The sequence below is a fragment of the Triticum urartu genome, chromosome 4A (assembly GCF_056163025.1).
Source record: "Triticum urartu cultivar PI428250 chromosome 4A, HENAU_Tu73, whole genome shotgun sequence".
Classification (NCBI taxonomy): Eukaryota; Viridiplantae; Streptophyta; class Magnoliopsida; order Poales; family Poaceae; genus Triticum; species Triticum urartu.
In genome coordinates, this window is record NC_141876.1 from 89,515,801 (window position 1) to 89,534,541 (window position 18,741).

Here is an 18,741-nt window from a genome sequence, read left to right on the forward strand (position 1 = left end):
CAAAGGTGCTCGCTTTAAGGCTCTCAGCTGCCCTGGACAGAGTGATCTCGCAGGCTCAAACGGCATTTCAGAGAGGAAAGTGCATACATGATAGTTTTCAGTACGTCCAGGGCTGCGTCAGTGTGTTGCACAAAGAGAAAAAGCAGGCTTTGCTTTTCAAATTGGACTTCGCTCGAGCCTTCGACTCCGTCTCTTGGGCGTATTTGATCGAACTGCTGCAGCAAATGGGCTTCTCGCAGCGCTGGAGGAACTGGATCTCCTTGCTGCTGTCCTCTTCGTCCTCCTCGTGCTTGCTCAACGGCATGCAGGGGCCAAGCTTCATCCACACGTGTGGACTACGGCAAGGTGACCCGCTATCGCCGCTGCTGTTCATCCTGGCAATTGACCCCCTGTACCGCCTGCTAGAATCAGCCACCAGACAGAATTTGATCGCGCCGCTGCCAGGGCGGGGAGCAAGCATGAGGGTCAGCTTTTACGCTGACGACGCGGTAATCTTCGCAAACCCAATAAAGGAGGAGGTGGACTGCCTGCTGGAGCTGTTGTACGTCTTCGGAGAAGCCACTGGTCTTAAACTCAACCAGACCAAGTCCTCGGTCATCCCGATGAACTGCGACGCCCAGACGCTGGTGGAAGTGCTGCATGGTTTCGGCGGCGCCATCGCTAGCTTCCCCACATCCTACCTAGGGCTGCCTATCTCCCCCAAGCGATTGCGGATCGTGCACTTCCAGTTCCTTATTGACAGGATCTAATCACGCCTCGCGGGATGGAAGGGAAAGTTGATGTCGTTGGCCGGCCGACGCGTCCTGGTGCGCGCAATGCTCTCCGCCCTGCCCACCTACGCCCTTTCTGTGCTAAAGGTGTCGAAGAAGGTTTTGAAGGAGATCGACAAAGCGAGGCGACGCTTTCTGTGGGCGCAAGACGAAGAGCTGCCGGGCGGCAAGTGCAAGGTGGCGTGGAGCTCTGTCTACTCGCCGACGGAGAAGGGAGGGCTCGGGATCCTCGACCTACAGCTCTTCGCCTCTGCGCTGCGGCTACGATGGCTCTGGTTGGCATGGCAACACCCACAGCAGCCATGGACGGCCTTTCCCCTTCCCTGACAAGATGGACCTCGCGGCATTCCAGAAGGCCACGCATGTCCTGGCCGGGAACGGCCAGCGGGCATGCTTCTGGACAAGCCACTGGTTGGGTGCGGCCCCTTTGGCTGCTGCCTTCCCGAGCCTATACAACCACTCCAGGCGCAAGAACCGCACGGTGGCCGTTGCGCTCGCCAATGACCAATGGATCAGAGACCTTCATCATGGCAACACATCGCTTATCGTCGTCGAGTATCTGCATCTCAGGCGGCAAATTCAACAAGCTGGACTGATCCTTGACAGTCACGTCCCAGATCGGATTCAGTGGATAGCAGGCGGCGATGATCGCTACTCGGCAAGGGCGGCGTACCGCATGCTCTTTCAGTCCAGGCCGAGCACGAGTGACGACAAGGTGATCTGGAAAAGCTGGGCGCTGGGGACTGCCAAGGTGTTCTCATGGCTCATGCTCAGGAACAGGATCTGGTGCAACGATCGGCTGCAAAGGCGAGGTTGGCCAAATGGATATTTCTGCAGCCTTTGCCTCCGAACCCTGGAGTCTGCGATTCATCTCTTCTGGGAGTGTTCATTCTCCCGCCAAATTTGGGCGTCCTTCTCCATCAGAGCTGGCTGCGAGGAAATGGCCACCTTCAAATCGCTGCTCCACTCTACCATGCAGCACTGCTTGCAAATGATCCGTCGCACGCCAGCGGGGGCGCGAAAGGGCTTCAGATCAATGCTCATCTTGACTGCCTGGAACATATGGAAGGAGAAAAACGCCATCGTCTTCAGGGGGAAGATGCCATGCCTGAACGACAGCGCCCGCGCCGTCATGCCGGACTGTGACCAGTGGCGCGCCGCCGGTGCAGCTTGCCTAGAGCCCCCGTTCGGGGTCTATTCTGCGAGATAACATCCCCACGATCGCTCCTAGTGAGCTCTAGTTTCTCTTTCCAGTTTTTTCTCTCATTTTTTCGCCCGCGATCACTTGATCCTCCATGTATTTCCCGCTGCTTTCTCCTAAATTAATGAAGGCAGCCAAACCGGGTCTTTCAAAAAAACTTCCCCAAGATTCCCAGAGAAGTGGCATGCCATGCATGATCATTGTGGGGCTATTGGAAGCTGCCTTTTCGTTACCCACGTCGATCGCACCAAGAATCCAATTCCAAAAATCACTTGTAATGATGAAGATGACAGACCTAAAATAAAGGGACTTCTGTCAGCTCACACTTATTTTCATCACTTATGTTCTTTTTGGACAATAAAAAATTGGAAGATGGAACATACAGGACATGACCCAAATCCAAATCACGTACCGGTTAAGTTACATGCTGACTTGATACTTGCCCTTTTTTAGATCATGAATTAAACTATTTGACACCTGGTGTGCTACATACAGGAAAATGACATAATGCATTACTAGCACACACCTTTATCAAGTAGGAATTTGATATAGATAACCAGAATTCTTTTCTTTTACCACAACAAAGGCAATTTGATCAAGAAAATCAAATTACTCAGCTCACCCAGATTTCCAGGATTTACAGTTTACATTTGATGATGAACCAGCCCTTTTTCTACCACACAGAGTGAACAATTCTTAAACCATTAAGGTTGCAAAACAAGAAAAGATAGAACTTGGTAAAAGTACTTGTGCAAGAGGAAGATTAAGCAGTTGTCATGGCATCAATCTGCGACTGTCCATGTCATGTCGCCCTCGAAGATCCAATGGCAAACCTCTATTTTGCCGGGTTTACCACCAAGGGCGATGAACGCTCCATGAGCCGGGCTCCAATCAGAAGTGTCAAGGTGACAGATGGCCACCCCGTGATTGATCTTCTGACCAGAGTCGGCGGCGGTGATATCGGCCTCGTACACCCGCGCCTTGGGCACTGAGTGGCAGTAGTACACCAGGTACGGGAACAGGCTCTGGTGGCATGATACGGGCCGTGTCACCTTGCCACCGTGGACTCCGGTGACATTGCCCAGCCTGATGTCCGCGCCGCTGCCCGCCGTGGAGGCCGTGCTGTGCACAACAATGTCACTGCCTAGCATCTCCACAGCAAAGTCCACAATGTCCTCCGCTGAGGTCGCGCACCTCTTGGTCTCGCCCTGGCTGGGCGCGCGCTCGCACTCGGCTACCGTGGATGCCACTGCCTTGCCCATCGCCGTGTCCAGGGGCACCCTGAAGACCTCTGACACGGCATTCAGCTCGAATGGTATCTTCCTGGCAATGTCTCTCGGCAGGAATGCCCTGGGTGGCATCTTGTCCCTGATGTCTGGCATGGGCATTCGGTTCCCGGCCACCAGCTCCCTCTCCCGGAAGAACTTGCCTGGCTCTGGAGACCACTTCATATGCTGATGCTCGGATGTGGTTGCCTCCGCCGACACTGACACTGAGCTTGACGTGTTGTGATACTCCTTGAAGTCAACGCCGGTCTTGGCGTACCCCTTGAACGTGGTATTGTCTCCGGCGTACTGCTTGAACCCAATGTGGTGGTTGCGGTTGGTGCCTTCGCCGTAGCCTTTGAAGGCGACGCTGCCCTGGTTGGCCGAGCCACCGTAGCTCTGGAACTCGGCGGCCCCGCCGTTGGCACCCTTGGCGTAGGAGGCGAAGCTGTCGTCCCCGACATTGGCGTCACCGCGGTACCCCTTGAACGTGTCCACTCCGGCATTGCCGCCGGCACCGTAGCTCCGGAACGTGTTCTCGGGTACGTTCCCCTCGACACCGTACCCCGTGAAGGTGTCGGTGGCGCCGTTGGCGGACTCGCCATAGTTGGCGAAGCCGGAGCTGAGGGTGTTGGTGTCACCGCCGTAGGAGGTGAAGGTCTCCCGCAGGCTGTTGGCGCTCTTGCCATAGCCGGCGAAGCTGCTCTCCCCGTGGTTGGCCTCCTGGGAGTAGGATGTGAACCCGCGGGTCCGCCCATTGGCCCCGGCGTCGTAGTTGGTGAACTTGGATTCCGGGACGTTGGTGTCCACGGCGTAGGCGGTGAAGGAGCCCGACCCGCCAGTGGCGCCGCCGGCGTAGGAGGTGAAGTTGGCGGTGACGACGTTGCCGTTAGCCTCGTAGCCGGTGAAGGAGTCGGCCCGCGCCGACGAGTCCCGGCCGTAGCGGCGGAACGAGTCGGCGGCGACGTTGACGTCCGGGGTGTAGCTGCTGAACCCGTCGGTGCCGGCGCCGGCGCCGGAGCCGTAGTTGGTGAAGTTGGCGTCGCTGTAGCTCTTGAACTGGCCTTTCCGGTCCGCCAGCGACGCCACATCAGAGGACGGGCATAGCAGAGCAGCCTTGGAGCAGAGTGTGGGCAGGCGGGCGGTGATGTCGGGGAGCGAGGAGGGGAAGGATGCAGCGTCGGCGGCGGGCAGCGGGGAGAGCTTAGAGACGAAGAAGGCCGGGTGGGGGCGGTTGTTGGGCACCTTGCGGTTCCAGTAGCGGATGAAGGCCGCCTTGGCCGTGAACGGGTTCACCGAGGAGGACGCGGCCGCGGCGCCGGCGGCATTGCGGAGCAGGAGGAGGAGGAGGAGGAGGAGCTGGGTGGGGAGGACGGGGCGGGGAGGAGAAGCCATTGGAGGGTTGGAGATTTGGGGGCGGAGACAGCGGGGAGGGGAGTGAGGGTGGGGGGGATTTCCCCGGGTGTGAGTGATGTCGTGGGGTGGGGGATTGGAGGGGAAAAGAGATTAATCGGTCGATTTCTCCCGGTTTCCATTAGCTAGTGCTTTGGCTAAACAGAGAGAGGCCAAGTGCCGACGAAAATCAGTACTCCCTCCGTGACCTCCTCTCGTGGGATCACAAGCGGTTCCAAATCCAGTCTCAGGGACGTCCGTGACAAACAATTTCACTTGAGCCGCTGGAGGGACATGTTCTTTTTTTAACGAACGCCGCCGCCTGGACTTAACTGACAGCGGTTGTCCTGCCTCAGCCGGCGCTTGCAGCCGGTCTGACGAGGCGCCGCCGACCTGCCTTGTCTCACCATTCATCACCACGGCGGAGAGCGGATCCAGCGCCCGAAGCCGGTCGTCCGCAGCACTGTAACTGCTGGAATTTTGTCTATTTTAAACCTAACTTAATAGCAGTTTTAGAAATTTGTAATAAATCATAAAGACTCACGCAGCTCATTCGTACAAGGCAAGAGGTGAAACTAAAGTTTAGTCTCACATTGCTAGTTTAGAGAGAGTTGGACCTCTTTATAAGGCAGACTCCTTCTCTACATGTATGAGGATGAGAATAAGAGGGACATCCATGCGCGCTCTTCCTCCGCCACCTGCCGCGGGTTGCGGGAATGAGCCGATGTCTAAATTTTGTCACGCATGACGGATATACGAAAAGTCACGCAGAAGCTGAAACGTTTTTGCTGTAGTGGAGATTAAATACGAACGGCGCACCTCTTCGCCTGCCGCAACCCTCTCGCCTCCAAGTTCCTGACCACTGAGCTACTGCTACGTTCTTCCCCATCCCGGCTTTGCGGCGTGCACCGCAGGTCGGGACAGTAGGCCTCCGAAACCGCACCTTTCGAGTCATGTATGGGAGAATGGTGATAAGGTTTTTGGGGAGCGCTTTGCGCGACTACTGACTTCTTTGTCATGGATGCCCCGGACTCCGATGACTACTTCCCCGACGACGATTTCTTCCCCGACGTCGACAACCTCCTCGACGACATGTGTCGGGGGTTGGGTGCGACATATGCCAATGGATGGCTTATCATGGTGGGGGCGAGTAGAACGTCGCCGGTGCCTAAAAACGGGATGAGGCGTAGACATGAACGTCGGCGTACTTTACCCAGGTTCGGGGCTTTCCTAGGAGATAACACCCCTAGTCCTGCTCTGCGGGGTCTCCGCATGATCACTAAGGTGAAGCGAATACAAGGGCGCTCCTCGAGCTGTATGCTGAAGGTAGGAGAAGGCAGGGCCAGCTCTCTCCCCCTCTATGATCTGGTCTAGTTCTAATGGATCGGAACCCTTTGCATGGGTGCCCTGGGGGGTTTATATAGGCCTACCCCCCAGGGGTACAATGGTAAATTGTCTGGGCGCAGGGCCCCGCCACCAGTCTCTTCGCCTACCAGCCCTTCCGCCGACTGCTGGGGCCCGCCGACTGGTGGGCCGCGCCGACCGGTCTGGTACGGAGCCGACAGGCCGTACCCGCCGCTTGCGGGTCTTGCCGGCTACTGATAACTGTAGCCATGCCTCTAATGACGCAAGCTTGGTCATGGGGTCGTGGCTACAGCCCCGCCGTTTGGCGGGTGATCACTGTAGCCACTCCCCGTCTTGTCTGGTTAATGGCGCGGGGAACCCGCGGGAGGGGCAGGCCGACTTCCCAGGGCCGGCTCCCCGCAGGTCCGACTGGTGGCACTCTTGCCGTCTTCTGGACTCTCGCTGACTGGTAGGGCCCGTCATCCGTGGACCGTACTGATAGGCCGTCATGGGCACATGACTCCGCCCACTATTGCTGATGTCAGGGATGGCATGGCAACAGTGCCGCGCCAGACGGAGATCTCCGTGGGTACAACGCACTATGGCCTAGCCATCTCCTGGAAAAGGGGAGGGAGTGGGCTTCACTGTTGCCACTCCCTGTCCCATCCCCCCTGATGAGGGCATGGGCTTTGTTGGTGCCGTGGGCTGACTCCCCGTGGCTGGCTTCTCTGGAAGCCGCCAGGCGGGAGTCGGCCGGTCTTGACTTCGCCTCTAGGACTCGGACGCATGCGGGTAGCCGACTGTTCCTTCAGCCGTCCTCGAGAAGGCGGCTCTTCATCTGTTGTCTCGAGGCGCGCAATCAGCCCCGATGTCTTGAAAGGTTTTGGGTCTCGGGTTAGCCTACCCGTGGCCCATTACTCCGACAGTAGTCCCCGAAGCTGATGAGGCGCCACGGACAATCAGCCGAGGAGCCTCAGCAGTTTCTTTCTCGAGTATTTGAGGTGAAAACCTCGTTCGATTTCTGCGGGGCCGACTGGCAAGAGTCGGACTCACCCAATTTGACTTGTCCAAAAAAATTTCGAATGCCCTGGCGGGATCCCAGTGGCGTGCTTGCTAAGCTTCCAGGCCGCCGCCCGTTTCGGGCTCGTCACGTGGCAACAAGCGGCCGGGCCAGTCTGGCCATCCACATGTGCGACGGGACATGCCTACGGGCGGGGCCCGCCACTACCGCGCCTCGGCGCGCGAGCGGATCCGCTGCGGCCGGAGTGGGCGGTTGAGGTTCCCACGGAGTTACTGCGCACAGTAACTTTGCGTGATAAACGTGGGGGCGTGGGGTAGTGGGCGCAGTTGATCCCACAACCGCCACCTCGGCTTAGCAACCCATGAGGCTATAAGTAGGGGGAGGAGGGGGAGCGGCGGAGCACGCGCGTCCCTCCTCCTCATTGCTTCTTCTTCTTCTCTCTCGCCGCTGCACCTCAAGCTACGTCGAGCGCTGCGATGGTCCGCTCACAATGAGCTCTTCCTCCGCCGTCACGCCCCCTACGGCGCACTCCGACACCTGGGACGGTTCGGAGGTCCACGACGATCACGTCGATTTCCTCCGCAAGACGCATCGGCTGTCCGGCGAGGACCTCATGCGGGTCCGCCTCGCGCGAAGGGGGGAAATCTCGCTGGCGCCACATGAGGACGAGCGGGTCGTCTTCCTCTCGCACTGCCTATGCGGCCTGGGCTTACCGGCAAGCAGCTTCTTCCGCTCTTTTCTTGAGTTCTACGGACTCCAGCCGCACCACCTCACCCCCAACACGGTGGTGCTGCTGTCCGCCTTCATCACCTTTTGCGAAGGCTTCCTCGGCATTCTCCCCATCATCGAGCTCTGGGGGGAGTTCTTCTACTCCAAACTTGGCACCCAAGCCGCGGGCGTGCCGGCTCAGTGCGGCGCGTTCATCGCCGTGCGGAGGTCGGGGGCCGACAACCCGTTTCCCTCCATCAAGCTGATAAAGTCGGTGAAGATGTGGCAACGGTCGTACTTCTACGTGAAGAACGTCTCCGCGGAGGGTGATTGGGTCAATCTGCCGGCCTACGTAGCTGGCCCGCTGGCGGGAAGGCAGCCCAACTGGTCGCATCGGGCCAGGACGCTGACGCCCGCAGGAGCCGGCGCCGTCGCGCGACTCTGAGTGCTGACGCAGTCAGAGGGCCTGACCTGGCCGGATTTGCTGGCCGCCTTCGTGGCGTGCCGAGTGCTCCCACTCCAAAGTCGCCCCCACATGATTTGCCAGATGAGCGGGCACCGGGACCCGAGTCGGATGTGCACCAAGGAAATGCCTCACGAGGAGGTAGCCTATATGGTGAATTATCTTGCGAGCTGTGACCTCCAAGAAGAGTGGCAGTTCGGCAAGGAGCCGTATTCATGTGCCGCCCCTCCGCCTCTGGTGAGTCGTTTTCCTTTTCTCTTTTCCTTTGACTCTCTTGACTTCTTTGTTGCCGAGTCCGTCTTGTCCGATCTGACCAGTCGGATTTGGTCAGAACCCTCTCCTCCAGCCAGCAGCCGGCACCGCGGGGCCGGACCGCAAATTCCTCCCCGACCGAGCAGAGAGCGACGTTGACGACCCTGAATTGGGGGCGGCGGCCCTGGAGGACGACACCGAGGGAGGAAGCAGCACAGCGGGTGGCCCGAGACTTGGGGCCAATCTCGAGGACTGGCCTGACGATGACGAGGAGGTCGCCCCGCGCCACCACCTGGGAGCCGGCCAGCCGGGCGCGAGCTCGGCTGCCGCGCCGGACGCCCAAGGCGGTGCTAAGAAGCGCAGGGCCGGGACGAGCCTGTTCGGCAGCCGGCCGAAGAAGCCCAAGGGCTCAGCCGTAGCGACCAAGTGGGACGAAGCGGCCGCAAAGGCCAACCACTTCCGCAAGGTGGTGAAGACGCCACAGCTGATTTCGGTGTAAGTGCTACCTCCCTTTGCACCTTCACATTTCTTCGTTGACTCTGCCTGAAATTCCTTTGCTTTATATTCTCGACTTTAGGGCCCCGCTCTCTCTTGAGAAGTCGGCCGCCGGTTCCGTCGTGAAGTCGGCGGAGACCTCCTCCACCACCTGGCGGATTGATCCCGCCGCCGACCTCCGGGAGGCGACGGAGCGGAACGCGCGGGAAGCGCGCGAGGAGCGGGAAGCCGCCTGCCTGAAGAAGGCAGAAGCCGACAAAGCGGAGGCCGCTGCCCTGAGGAAGCTGGCGGAAGCCGAGGCCGCCGATGCAGAGAAGAAGTGCGCTGAAGAAGCCGCACACCGCCAGTCGGCGGTGTTCATTGTCCCCTTAAACTCTGCGCCACCACCACCGGAGTTCACAGCGTAGACTGGGAAGTCCGCGACGAGAACCCGGTCATGGAGAGGGACGACGACGACACTGCCACGTCGGACGTAATCGTGCCGCCATCGCCGCCCTCCGGGAGCGCGCCAGGCAGGCAGCTGGCAGACCCGCTGGTGCCGCCAACTGAAGGCGTGGTGGCGACGGGCCTGGCTCTCGAGGTCGGCACGCCGACGCGCCGCCGTCTCGCGAAGGCGGCCTCGGCGCCGCGCCCTCTGAAGACCGGCGCCACGAGCTCCACGATCCCGGACACCAAGGTGACGAGCGCCGCACCCACTGGGTGGGTACGGGGAGGCAGGACGGGCCCGTTGAACCGGGCGCTTTTGGAAGTCCAAGCCAAGCTCCGACCCGAGGGCGACGCCATCAAGGAATGCACCAAGGCGTATCTGGCGTCGCGAGCAGCCATCCGGGTATGCGTCCTTCCTTCTTTGTTTTTGTTTCTTGTTCTTCTTTGTATTGGCGCGCCAGCGCACCCACTGGGTGTAGTCCTCGAGTTTCGGGCTGGCTGCTGAGCAGACGGCTCGGAACTCTAATCGGTGAGTTCCAAGTGCCAACACTTTGTCTGAAATTTTGATGCAGGACTACCACAATCTTCGGGTGACCGCCTTCAACGCCAACGTTGAGGAGCTGGCCAAGCGGACCGCCGACTTGTCGGACAGCCGGGGTGAGTCCTCTTCCTTCTCTGCGGGGGTGCGCTGGCACACTCGCGGGCTGTAGTCCCCGAGATTCGGGCCGACTGCTGAGCAGTCGGGCCAGATCTCCCAGTGACCTTTCTTCCTTGTTGACGACTGACGCCCCTCCTTCTTCTTCTTCAGAGGCCAACGCCGCCCTGCAGCAGCAGCTGGGCGAGGCCAAACACCGCACTGCGTGTCAAGGAGGAGGAGTGCGGCCGGCTGACAGAGGAGCGCGACCGGCTGGCTACGCAGCTAGCGGAGCAGAAGGAGCTGCTCCAGAAGGCCCAGAAGGAGGCAGAGGATAAGGAGACCGCCCTCCTTGCCGAATTCGCGTATGAGCGCTCCTCTTGGACCGACACGGAGACGATGCTGGTCTCCGGCTTCCACATGATAGAAGATATCGTCGACGGTGAGCTTCCCCTCATTTTCCTTTTCTAAGCTGCCGACTGCTAGTTGAGTCGGCCTCTAGTCTTTAACCTTGTTCTTCGTTCTTCTTCCTTGGAAGACTTCTTCCCCGGCCATTCGGACGCCGCCAATCAAGCCATCGAGGCTGATCGTGAAGGGCAGAGGGCGGACGGTGCACAGGTCGCCGCCAATGCCCCCCCGAACTCTTGGCGAGCAGATCCTGAGCATCGAGGCCCGCCTTCGGTCGGCCCACCGGATGCTGCGCCGGCTTCAACGTGTCGGTGCCCAGGCGATTGCTGCCCTATGGCCGGATATGTAGGCACCACGCACCCCTAGTCGGACTGCCGACTGGCTAGAGGTAGCAGCCGGCCGCCTTGAGGCCTGGAAGGGCTCTTCGGCCCGGGCTGGAGCGTGCCGGGCCTTAGAGTTTGCCAAGGCATGACATCCTGGGTTGAGTCTAGCCTAGCTAGCCACGTTCCGGCTGGAAGCTCAGGCGGAGTTGGCGGTCGTGGAAGATGATCTCGTCAAGCGCGCCGCATCGATCGCCGAGTACACCGACACCAGCGTCTTCGTCCTAGAGAGGGCTGAGAACGGCGAGGAGGCGCCGCCAGAGTGGTTCGGGCTGAACCCGGACGACGGCGAGGACTCGGCGGAGGTGATTGACTCCAGTGGCGAGGAAGAAGGCGAGGAGGAGGAAGGAGACGAGGAGGAGGCGCTAGAGGTCGGGGCAGACGGCCAGCCCCAGCTCGACCGCGCCTCTAGCAACGAGCCGCGCCCAACCGAGCCAGCTGCTGCCAGAGGTGACCAAGCGAAGACCAACCAGCCGGCCGCCCCGGCAACTGGCACCGCCGACCCCTCCGGTCCTCCGATTCCATCCGTAGTTTCCTAGGCTGCCATTTTATCTTTGTTTTTACTTGCTTAATAGTCTCAATGAACTTGTTATTTTGCACAATTCCACCCACGGGGTGTATCTTGAACTTTTGTTTGAGGATTCGACCAAGGGCCTTTTCTATGTAAATATTTATCTGCGTTCTATCTCTTCTTGCTTATTGCTCTTTGGCTTTTTCCTTTGCCGCCTTCCCTTGGTTGCCGTCTTGCCAGTCGGACAGCCGCTCTGCGGACTGCTACTGGATCAAGTACTTAGCTTCTTTGGGAAGGCAAGTACTTAGCCATTTAGAGTTTTTTTAGCAAGTTAATTTAGAATACGGTGAGCCGGCTGCTCAAGAGTCGGTTGTAAAAGGCTGGAAGCCGGCTTAAACTATGTGCATGCTTGGAGTCCTTAGCCATTTTTCATGTGGAAACCCATTCTACCTTACTCCTGCCCACCAGATAGTCGCTCTGTGATCTGCGTCTTCTAACAGGAGACGGCTTAAGTGCCACACACTACTTGTCCGGCTGCAGGAAGTAATTTCATAGTTCAAGACGGCAAGTCCCCGGGCCGACTGGTGCGGTCCCCGGAACGGGTTCTAGAGTCTCCGGGCCGACCGCCGCAGTCCCCGGGCCGGGTGCGACTGCCACGATCCCCGCGCCGTCTGCCAGAATATTCGTGCCGTCTGCGGGGGCTCTCGAGTCGGATCCGACTGCTTCAGGAGGAGCCGGTACGAAGATAGAATTTGACTCTGGCGATGGCTTGATAGACGGCTTGAGGAGGCGCTGAAGGGCGACGCCGGACGGTTTTGCTTGTTGAGTGGAGCCGATTCGTGCCAGGGCGTCTGCTTGGTCGTTGTCGTTTCTTGGCACATGGAGAAACTCGCACCCCCAAAAATATCCACTGAGCTGCTGTACGAGGAAGCGGTAGCTCGCCATGTTTGCGTCTTTGGCATCCCAATCACCTGACGACTGCTGGACCACCAAGTCGGAGTCACCATAGCACAGGATATGGCGAATGCCGAGCTCTTTGGCCAGCCGGAGCCCGTGAATGAGTGCCTCATATTCGGCGACGTTGTTGGAGGCGGCAAAATGGATTTGCAACACATATTTGAGCTTGTCGCCTTTGGGAGAGGTGAGGATGATGCCGACTCCCAAGCCGGTGCGCATCTTGGAGCCGTCGAAATGCATCCACCAATGGGTGGAGTCGGGCGCTGGCGGTAGATACTGGGTCTCGGCCCAGTCGACGAGGAAGTCGGCCAGCGCTTGCGACTTGATGGCGGTGTGAGGCTGGTAGTAGATGGTGTAGGGGGGCAAATCTATGGCCCACTTGGACACTCGGTCCGAAGCATCCTGGCTCACGATGATCTCGGCTAGTGGAGCCGTGCAGACCACAGTGATTGGATGTTCTTGGAAGTAAGGCTTCAATTTCTTGGCGGCAAAGTGCACGCCATAGCACATCTTCTGGTAGTGGGTGTAGTTTTGCTTGGAGGTTGACAGTACTTCACTGAAATAATATACCGGTCTCTGGACTGGTAGTGCCTTGCCTTCCTCCTTGCGCTCTACTACGATGACTGTGCTGACTACTCGACTGGTGGCGGCGATGTAGAGGAGCATGGGTTCCTTAGGAGTCGGAGCCGCCAAGACAGGTGGAGTAGTCAACATCTTCTTCAGTTGGAGAAAAGCTTCGTCCGCCTTGTCGTTCCACTCAAAAAAGTGGTCTTCTTCATGAGTTGGTATAGGGGGAGAGCCTTCTCGCCCAGCCGACTGATGAATCGGCTGATGGATGCCAAACAGCTGGTGAACTTTTGTACGTCCAGCAGTCGGCTGGGTACCTCCATCCTCTCAATAGCCTTGATTTTCACAGGGTTGCACTCTATGCCGCGTTCAGAGACCAGGAAGCCAAGGAGCTGGCCGGCTGGTAGTCCGAAGACGCATTTCCTTGGATTGAGCTTGATCTAAAATCGGCGCAAGTTCTCAAAGGTCTCCTTGAGGTCTTCCAGCAGTGTTCCATGCTTCTCCGTATTACCACCACATCGTCCACGTAAACATGAGCATTTCTGCCGAGTTGCTTGAGGAGGCACTTTTGCATGCAACGTTGGAAGGTGGCACCGGCGTTCCTTAAGCCGAACGTCATGGTCAAGTAGCAGAAGGCTCCAAACGGCGTGATGAAGGCGGTCTTCATCCTATCGGCCGGGTTCAACTTGATCTGGTGATATCCCGAATATGGATCCAAGAAACTCAACAGCTCGCATCCGGCTGTGGAGTCTATCACTTGGTCAATCCTTGGCAAAGCGAACGGGTCCTTGGGGCATGCTTTGTTGAGGCTAGTGTAGTCAATACACGTTCTCCATTGCTTGTTCTTCTTTAGTACCAGGACTGGGTTGGCTAGCCATTCTGGAAAGAACACTTCCATGATGAAGCCGTCTGCCAGCAGCCGGGCTATCTCTTCTCCAACAACTCTTCTCTTCTCTTCCGACAGGCGGCGCAAAGGCTGCCTGATTGGCTTGGCATCAGCTCGGACATGCAATTTGTGCTCGGCGAAATCTGTCGGGACACCTGGCATGTCTTTGGGGGATCATGCGAAGATATCCCGATTCCCACGGAGGAAATTGACGAGCTCGCCTTCCTATTTGATGTCGAGGTTGGCACCTACGACAGCGTACCTCTCTGGGTGCTCCGGGTCCAAGGGTATCTTCTTTGTTTCTTTGGCCGGCCTGAACGAGCCCTCAGCTGCCGACTCCCTGGGATTGGGCGACATCTCTGGCTGTTTGCTTGCCATCGCCACAACCCGGTCAAGGAGCCGCTTCTCAGCTGTGATCACGAGGGACTCGGCTAGCCGACTGCTTTCTGCTGCGCAGGCGGACGACTTCTAGTAGTCGCCAGTTATGGTCAGAATCCCTTTGGAACTCGGCATCTTCATCTTGAGGTAGGCATAGTGGGGGACAGCCATGAACCTGGCCAGGGCAGGCCGGCCAAGTAGCGCATGGTATGGGCTCTCAAGGTCCACCACCTCGAACCAAATTGACTCTCCGCAGAAACGATCTTTGTCTCCAAAGAGGACGTCAATCAAGATCTTGCCGATGGGTGAGCAGGAAAGGCCATGAACTTTGCCATGGAACACTGTCCGGCTGGACTGAAGCTGCCTTTGTCTAATTCCTAATTTCTCCATGGTATCCTTGTACATGATGTTGATGCTGTTGCCGCCGTCTATCAGGACTCTAGAGAATTGAGCAGCTCGCTTGTCCGTGGCAAAGGTGGCGTCCAAAACTAAGGCATAGGAGCCGGGTTTGGGCATTACTTCCGGGTGGTCAGCTCTACTCCAGCTGATGGGCTTCTCAGACCAATGCATGAACTCTGGTGTGCAGATGCTACTGCATTCACCTCCTGCTGCTGCAGCCGCCTACTGTGTCGATCATCGGCCACGCTGGTGAACACGACATAGGCTCCATGCTCTTCTGGGTACTCGTCTTGTATCGCGCCGACTGGTCTGACCGCCGGCTGCTGGGGCGGAGGAGGAGGCGGCTGCCCAGCAGGTGAGGGAGGCAAAAGGCCATCTCCCCTGGTGATCTTGGTGAGCCAGTGGCACTTTCGAGTGGTGTGGTTGGATGGCTTCTCACCACTATGGAATTTGCAAGGTCCATCCAAAGTCTGCTCATATGAGAAAGCCGGCTGCCAGTTGGGCTTGCCGCCCTTCTGGCGTTTGGGCGGAGGCTGCCCTTTCGGCTGCTGGTCTTCGACTGTCGCCACCTGCCGACTGGTGGAAGTCGGCTGTGGGGCTTTGCGCTTGTGGTCGTTCTGCTGTTGACGCCGACTGGTGTCTCCAGCCGGAGTTCGAGGAGCCTGAGGAGCCACCTTGCCTGTCGCACTAACTTGAATCTCCGTCTTCAATGAGGAGTCGGCTGTGGCATATTTGTCTGCTATGATCAGCAGCTCGTCGAGGGTTTCTGGCTCATCGCAGAGAAGCCTATGCTTGAGGAGGGTGCCCTCTCGGCATCCCGTAGTGAAGTACTCAATGGCCTGCACCTCGTGCATGCCCTCGCAAGAGTTGCGGAGCTCGGCCCAGCGCGTGAGGTAGTCGCGAGTTGACTTGCTGGGGCCTTGTACACACAAGGAGAGCTGGCGAGGTTTTGGAGGCCGCTTGTATGTGCTCGTGAAGTTGCGGACGAAGGCGTCGGTGAATTTGACCCAACTGTTGATGCTGCGGGGCCTTATGCTGTTCAGCCATGTCCGGGCCGTGCCCTGGAGCATGAGCGGAACGTACTTCACGGCAACACGCTTGTTCCCGTTTGCTATGCTGACGGCCGTGGAGTAGTCGACTAGCCAGTCTTTCGGCTTCACGGAGCCGGTGTATTTGGGTGTGTCTCTAGGGAGCGTGAACCCTTTGGGGAAGGGCTCGTCTCGAATGCTGGGGCCGAAACACGGCGGAGCCAACTCATCTTCTTCCTCAAGCGCCAGGGATCGGTGGAGATGGTCGATCCGGTGGCGGGCGTCATTCTCTCCGACTCCCTCTCGGCGGCCAAGGCGGTAGCCGAGCGTCGGGTGATCAACAGGCAGCGGGGAGACTCACCTTTCCTTTCAAGGGGGAGGAGGCGGACAGTCGTCCCGTCGTTCCACTGTTCTTGGGCGGCTGTCTCGGTCGCGCTCTATGGTTATGCGAGTCTGACTGCGGCTGGCAGCCGGCTCCTTGTCCTTTATTCCGCGGACGCCTCCAGTCGGCGTCCGAGACGTCGTGCCTTGGTCTCGGCAGGGAGGCAGGTTGTCATTCTGTCGGTGCGGCGCATCAGTGCGGAAGCCGGCCTCGTTCTGCTCCACAGCGGCGTCAAGGAGTCACTGGACGCGCTCCGTCATCAAGCAACGTTCTTCGCCCTCGAACTTGTCCAGCTCGTCTGCCGCCGCCTGGGCGGCTCAAATGTTCTCCGCAGGCATGGCGTAAACGGGGCGATTTGCCCCGAAAAGGTCGGCGATGGCCACGCCGCGCTGCTGGACCGTGGCAAGGCGGCTAGGCCCAGCTGGAGCCGGCGTGCCGCCCACAGCGCGGTCCATCTCGCGCTGGTAGGCCTCTGATAGGCATCTCATGCTGGCCAGCTTTTTGGCGCCTTCGACTAGCTGAAGGCGGCATGCCTCCAGCGTCTCGGTGTCGGCGTCTTCGGGAATGGGCGCTGCCAGGTCTTGCAGCGCCGCGTTGAGCGGGTCCTAATCACCCCCGCTGGAGTTCTCGCCATGATCAATGAAAAGCACTTCCGTGACGGTGCTTCCGCCGCTCTCCGCGCAAGGGAGCGGCTCGTCGTAGACCACCATGTTGGTGGGGAATGTGTCAAGCGACGCGGTGTCGGAGTCGACCAACATCGGATTAGTGGAGCCTACAGACTCCAAGTCCCCAGCTGGCTCGCTGGCAACGTGGAGTTGATTGAGGAGGCCCGCGAGGAGACTCTCGGGGTCGCCTGTGCATGCGTCGGATGCGGGCTCGTCGGAGAGGCGGACCTCGCCGACAAGATCAGCGAGGCAATTGGCCGCGCAGGCAATTTCAGCGCCATGCAGCGCGTCGGCGCAGACTCCGTCTGGCGTGCCGGGCTAGCTGCGCTCACCAGGGAGGAAAAGGGTTCCCGTCCAGAACAGGTCTCCGGACGACGATGCACTAGGCCCCACGGTGGGCGCCAAATGTTGGGGGTTGGGTGCGACATATGCCTATGGATGGCTTATCATGGTGGGGGCGAGTAGAACGTCGCCGGTGCCTGGAAATGGGATGAGGCGTAGACACGAACGCCGGCGTACTTTACCCAGGTTCGGGGCTCTCCTAGGAGATAACACCTCTAGTCCTGCTCTGCGGGGTCTCCGCATGATCACTAAGGCAAAGCGAATACAAGGGCGCTCCTCGAGCTGTATGCTAAAGGTAGGAGAAGGCAGGGCCAGCTCTCTCCCCCCTCTATGATCTGGTCTAGTTCTAATGGATCGGAACCCTTTGCATGGGTGCCCTGGGGGGTTTATATAGGCCTACCCCTAGGGGTACAATGGTAAATTGTCTGGGCGCAGGGCCCCGCCACCAGTCTCTTCGCCTGCCGGCCCTTCCGCCGACTGCTGGGGCCCGCCGACTGGTAGGCCCTGCCGACCGGTCTGGTACGGAGCCGATAGGCCGTACCCGCCGCTTGCGGGTCTTGCCGGCTGCTGATTACCGTAGCCGTGCCTCTAATGACGCAGGCTTGGTCATGGGGTCATGGCTACAGCCCCGCCGTCTGGCGGGTGATCACTGTAGCCACTCCCCGTCTTGTCTGGTTAATGGCGCGGGGAACCCGCCGGAGGGGCAGGCCAACTTCCCGGGGCCGGCTCCCCGCGGGTCTGACTGGTGGCGCTCTTGCCGTCTTCTGGACTCTCGCTGACTGGTAGGGCCCGTCATCCGTGGACCGTAGGCCGTCATGGGCACAGGACTCCGCCCACTGTTGCTGATGTCAAGGATGACATGGCAACAGTGCCGCGCCAGACAGAGATCTCCGTGGGTATAGCGCACTGTGGCCTAGCCATCTCCTGGAAAAGGGGAGGGAGTGGGCTTCACTGTTGCCACTCCCTGTCCCATCCCCCTGATGAGGACATGGGCTTTGTTGGTGCCGTGGGCCGACTCCTCGTGGCCAGCTTCTCTGGAAGCCGCCAGGCGGGAGTCGGTCGGTCTTGACTTCGCCTCTAGGACTCAGACTTATGCGGGCAGCCGACTGTTCCTTCAGCGGTCCTCCAGAAGGCGGCTCTTCATCTGTTGTCTCGAGGGGCGCAGTCAGCCCCGATGTCTTGAAAGGTTTTGGGCCTCGGGTTAGCCTACTCGTGGCCCATTACTCCGACAACATGGCTGGCGAGGACACCGACCTCAAGTCCAGCGCTTCTGATGCTGCTGTCCCGTACGTGTTCTTCCTCTTTCTATTAGAGGGTCTGTTACAATTTCTTGTTCTAGTGTTTGCCCTATATATGTTAGACTCTGTTTCATATATGGAACTTTCTATACTGTCTGCTCCAGATGTGTTTAGTTACAGTTCATATATGAAGTTGCTGTTTACCTTCTCTTTGTCAAATCGCATGACTTGTTTTATCATTGCTATACTAGTCGTGCTTTATCTAGTATTTCTGTTAATAAAATCATTCGGTAAATTGCTCATATTTCCAACAATCCAAAAACCTTATTATAGACAATTTACCCCGAGTGGTTTTGCTGCTTCCTTGAAACCTCCTATGTTTGAGGGTATCCACTATAAGAGGTGACGCATGAGAGCAGTCTTATGGTTTCAAACTATGAGTTGCTATGACGCCACTCTTGGTAAACCTGAAGGAGAGCTTAATGCTCAACATGCACAAGCTTTTCAGAAAATGGATACTCTGTTTAAGGCTGCTCTCTTGAGTGTTCTTGGTGAGAACATAGTTGATGCTTATGCGTCAATTGATAATGGAAAAGATATGTGGGATGCACTCAAGGCCATGTTTGGGG

General features: G+C 58.4%; 2 protein-coding genes across 2 annotated transcripts; one reads left to right on the forward strand and one right to left on the reverse strand.

Moving 5' to 3' along the window:
• Positions 1-1,101: 1,101 nt before the first annotated feature.
• Positions 1,102-1,980, forward strand: LOC147974916 (uncharacterized). Its single transcript, XM_087520197.1, has one exon. The coding sequence runs from the start codon at positions 1,102-1,104 to the stop codon at positions 1,978-1,980; it is 879 nt and encodes a 292-aa protein (XP_087376323.1).
• A 503-nt stretch (positions 1,981-2,483) lies between these two features.
• Positions 2,484-4,688, reverse strand: LOC125550842 (BURP domain-containing protein 12). The gene has a single exon (XM_048713946.2). The coding sequence runs from the start codon at positions 4,629-4,631 to the stop codon at positions 2,754-2,756; it is 1,878 nt and encodes a 625-aa protein (XP_048569903.1). The 5' UTR covers positions 4,632-4,688; the 3' UTR covers positions 2,484-2,753.
• Between the last annotated feature and the right edge of the window lie 14,053 nt (positions 4,689-18,741).

Coding starts and splice junctions, on each gene's coding strand:
- LOC147974916 (XM_087520197.1), top strand. CDS start 1,102: ATGGACCTCGCGGCATTCCAGAAGGCCACGCATGTCCTGGCCGGGAAC.
- LOC125550842 (XM_048713946.2), bottom strand. CDS start 4,631: ATGGCTTCTCCTCCCCGCCCCGTCCTCCCCACCCAGCTCCTCCTCCTC.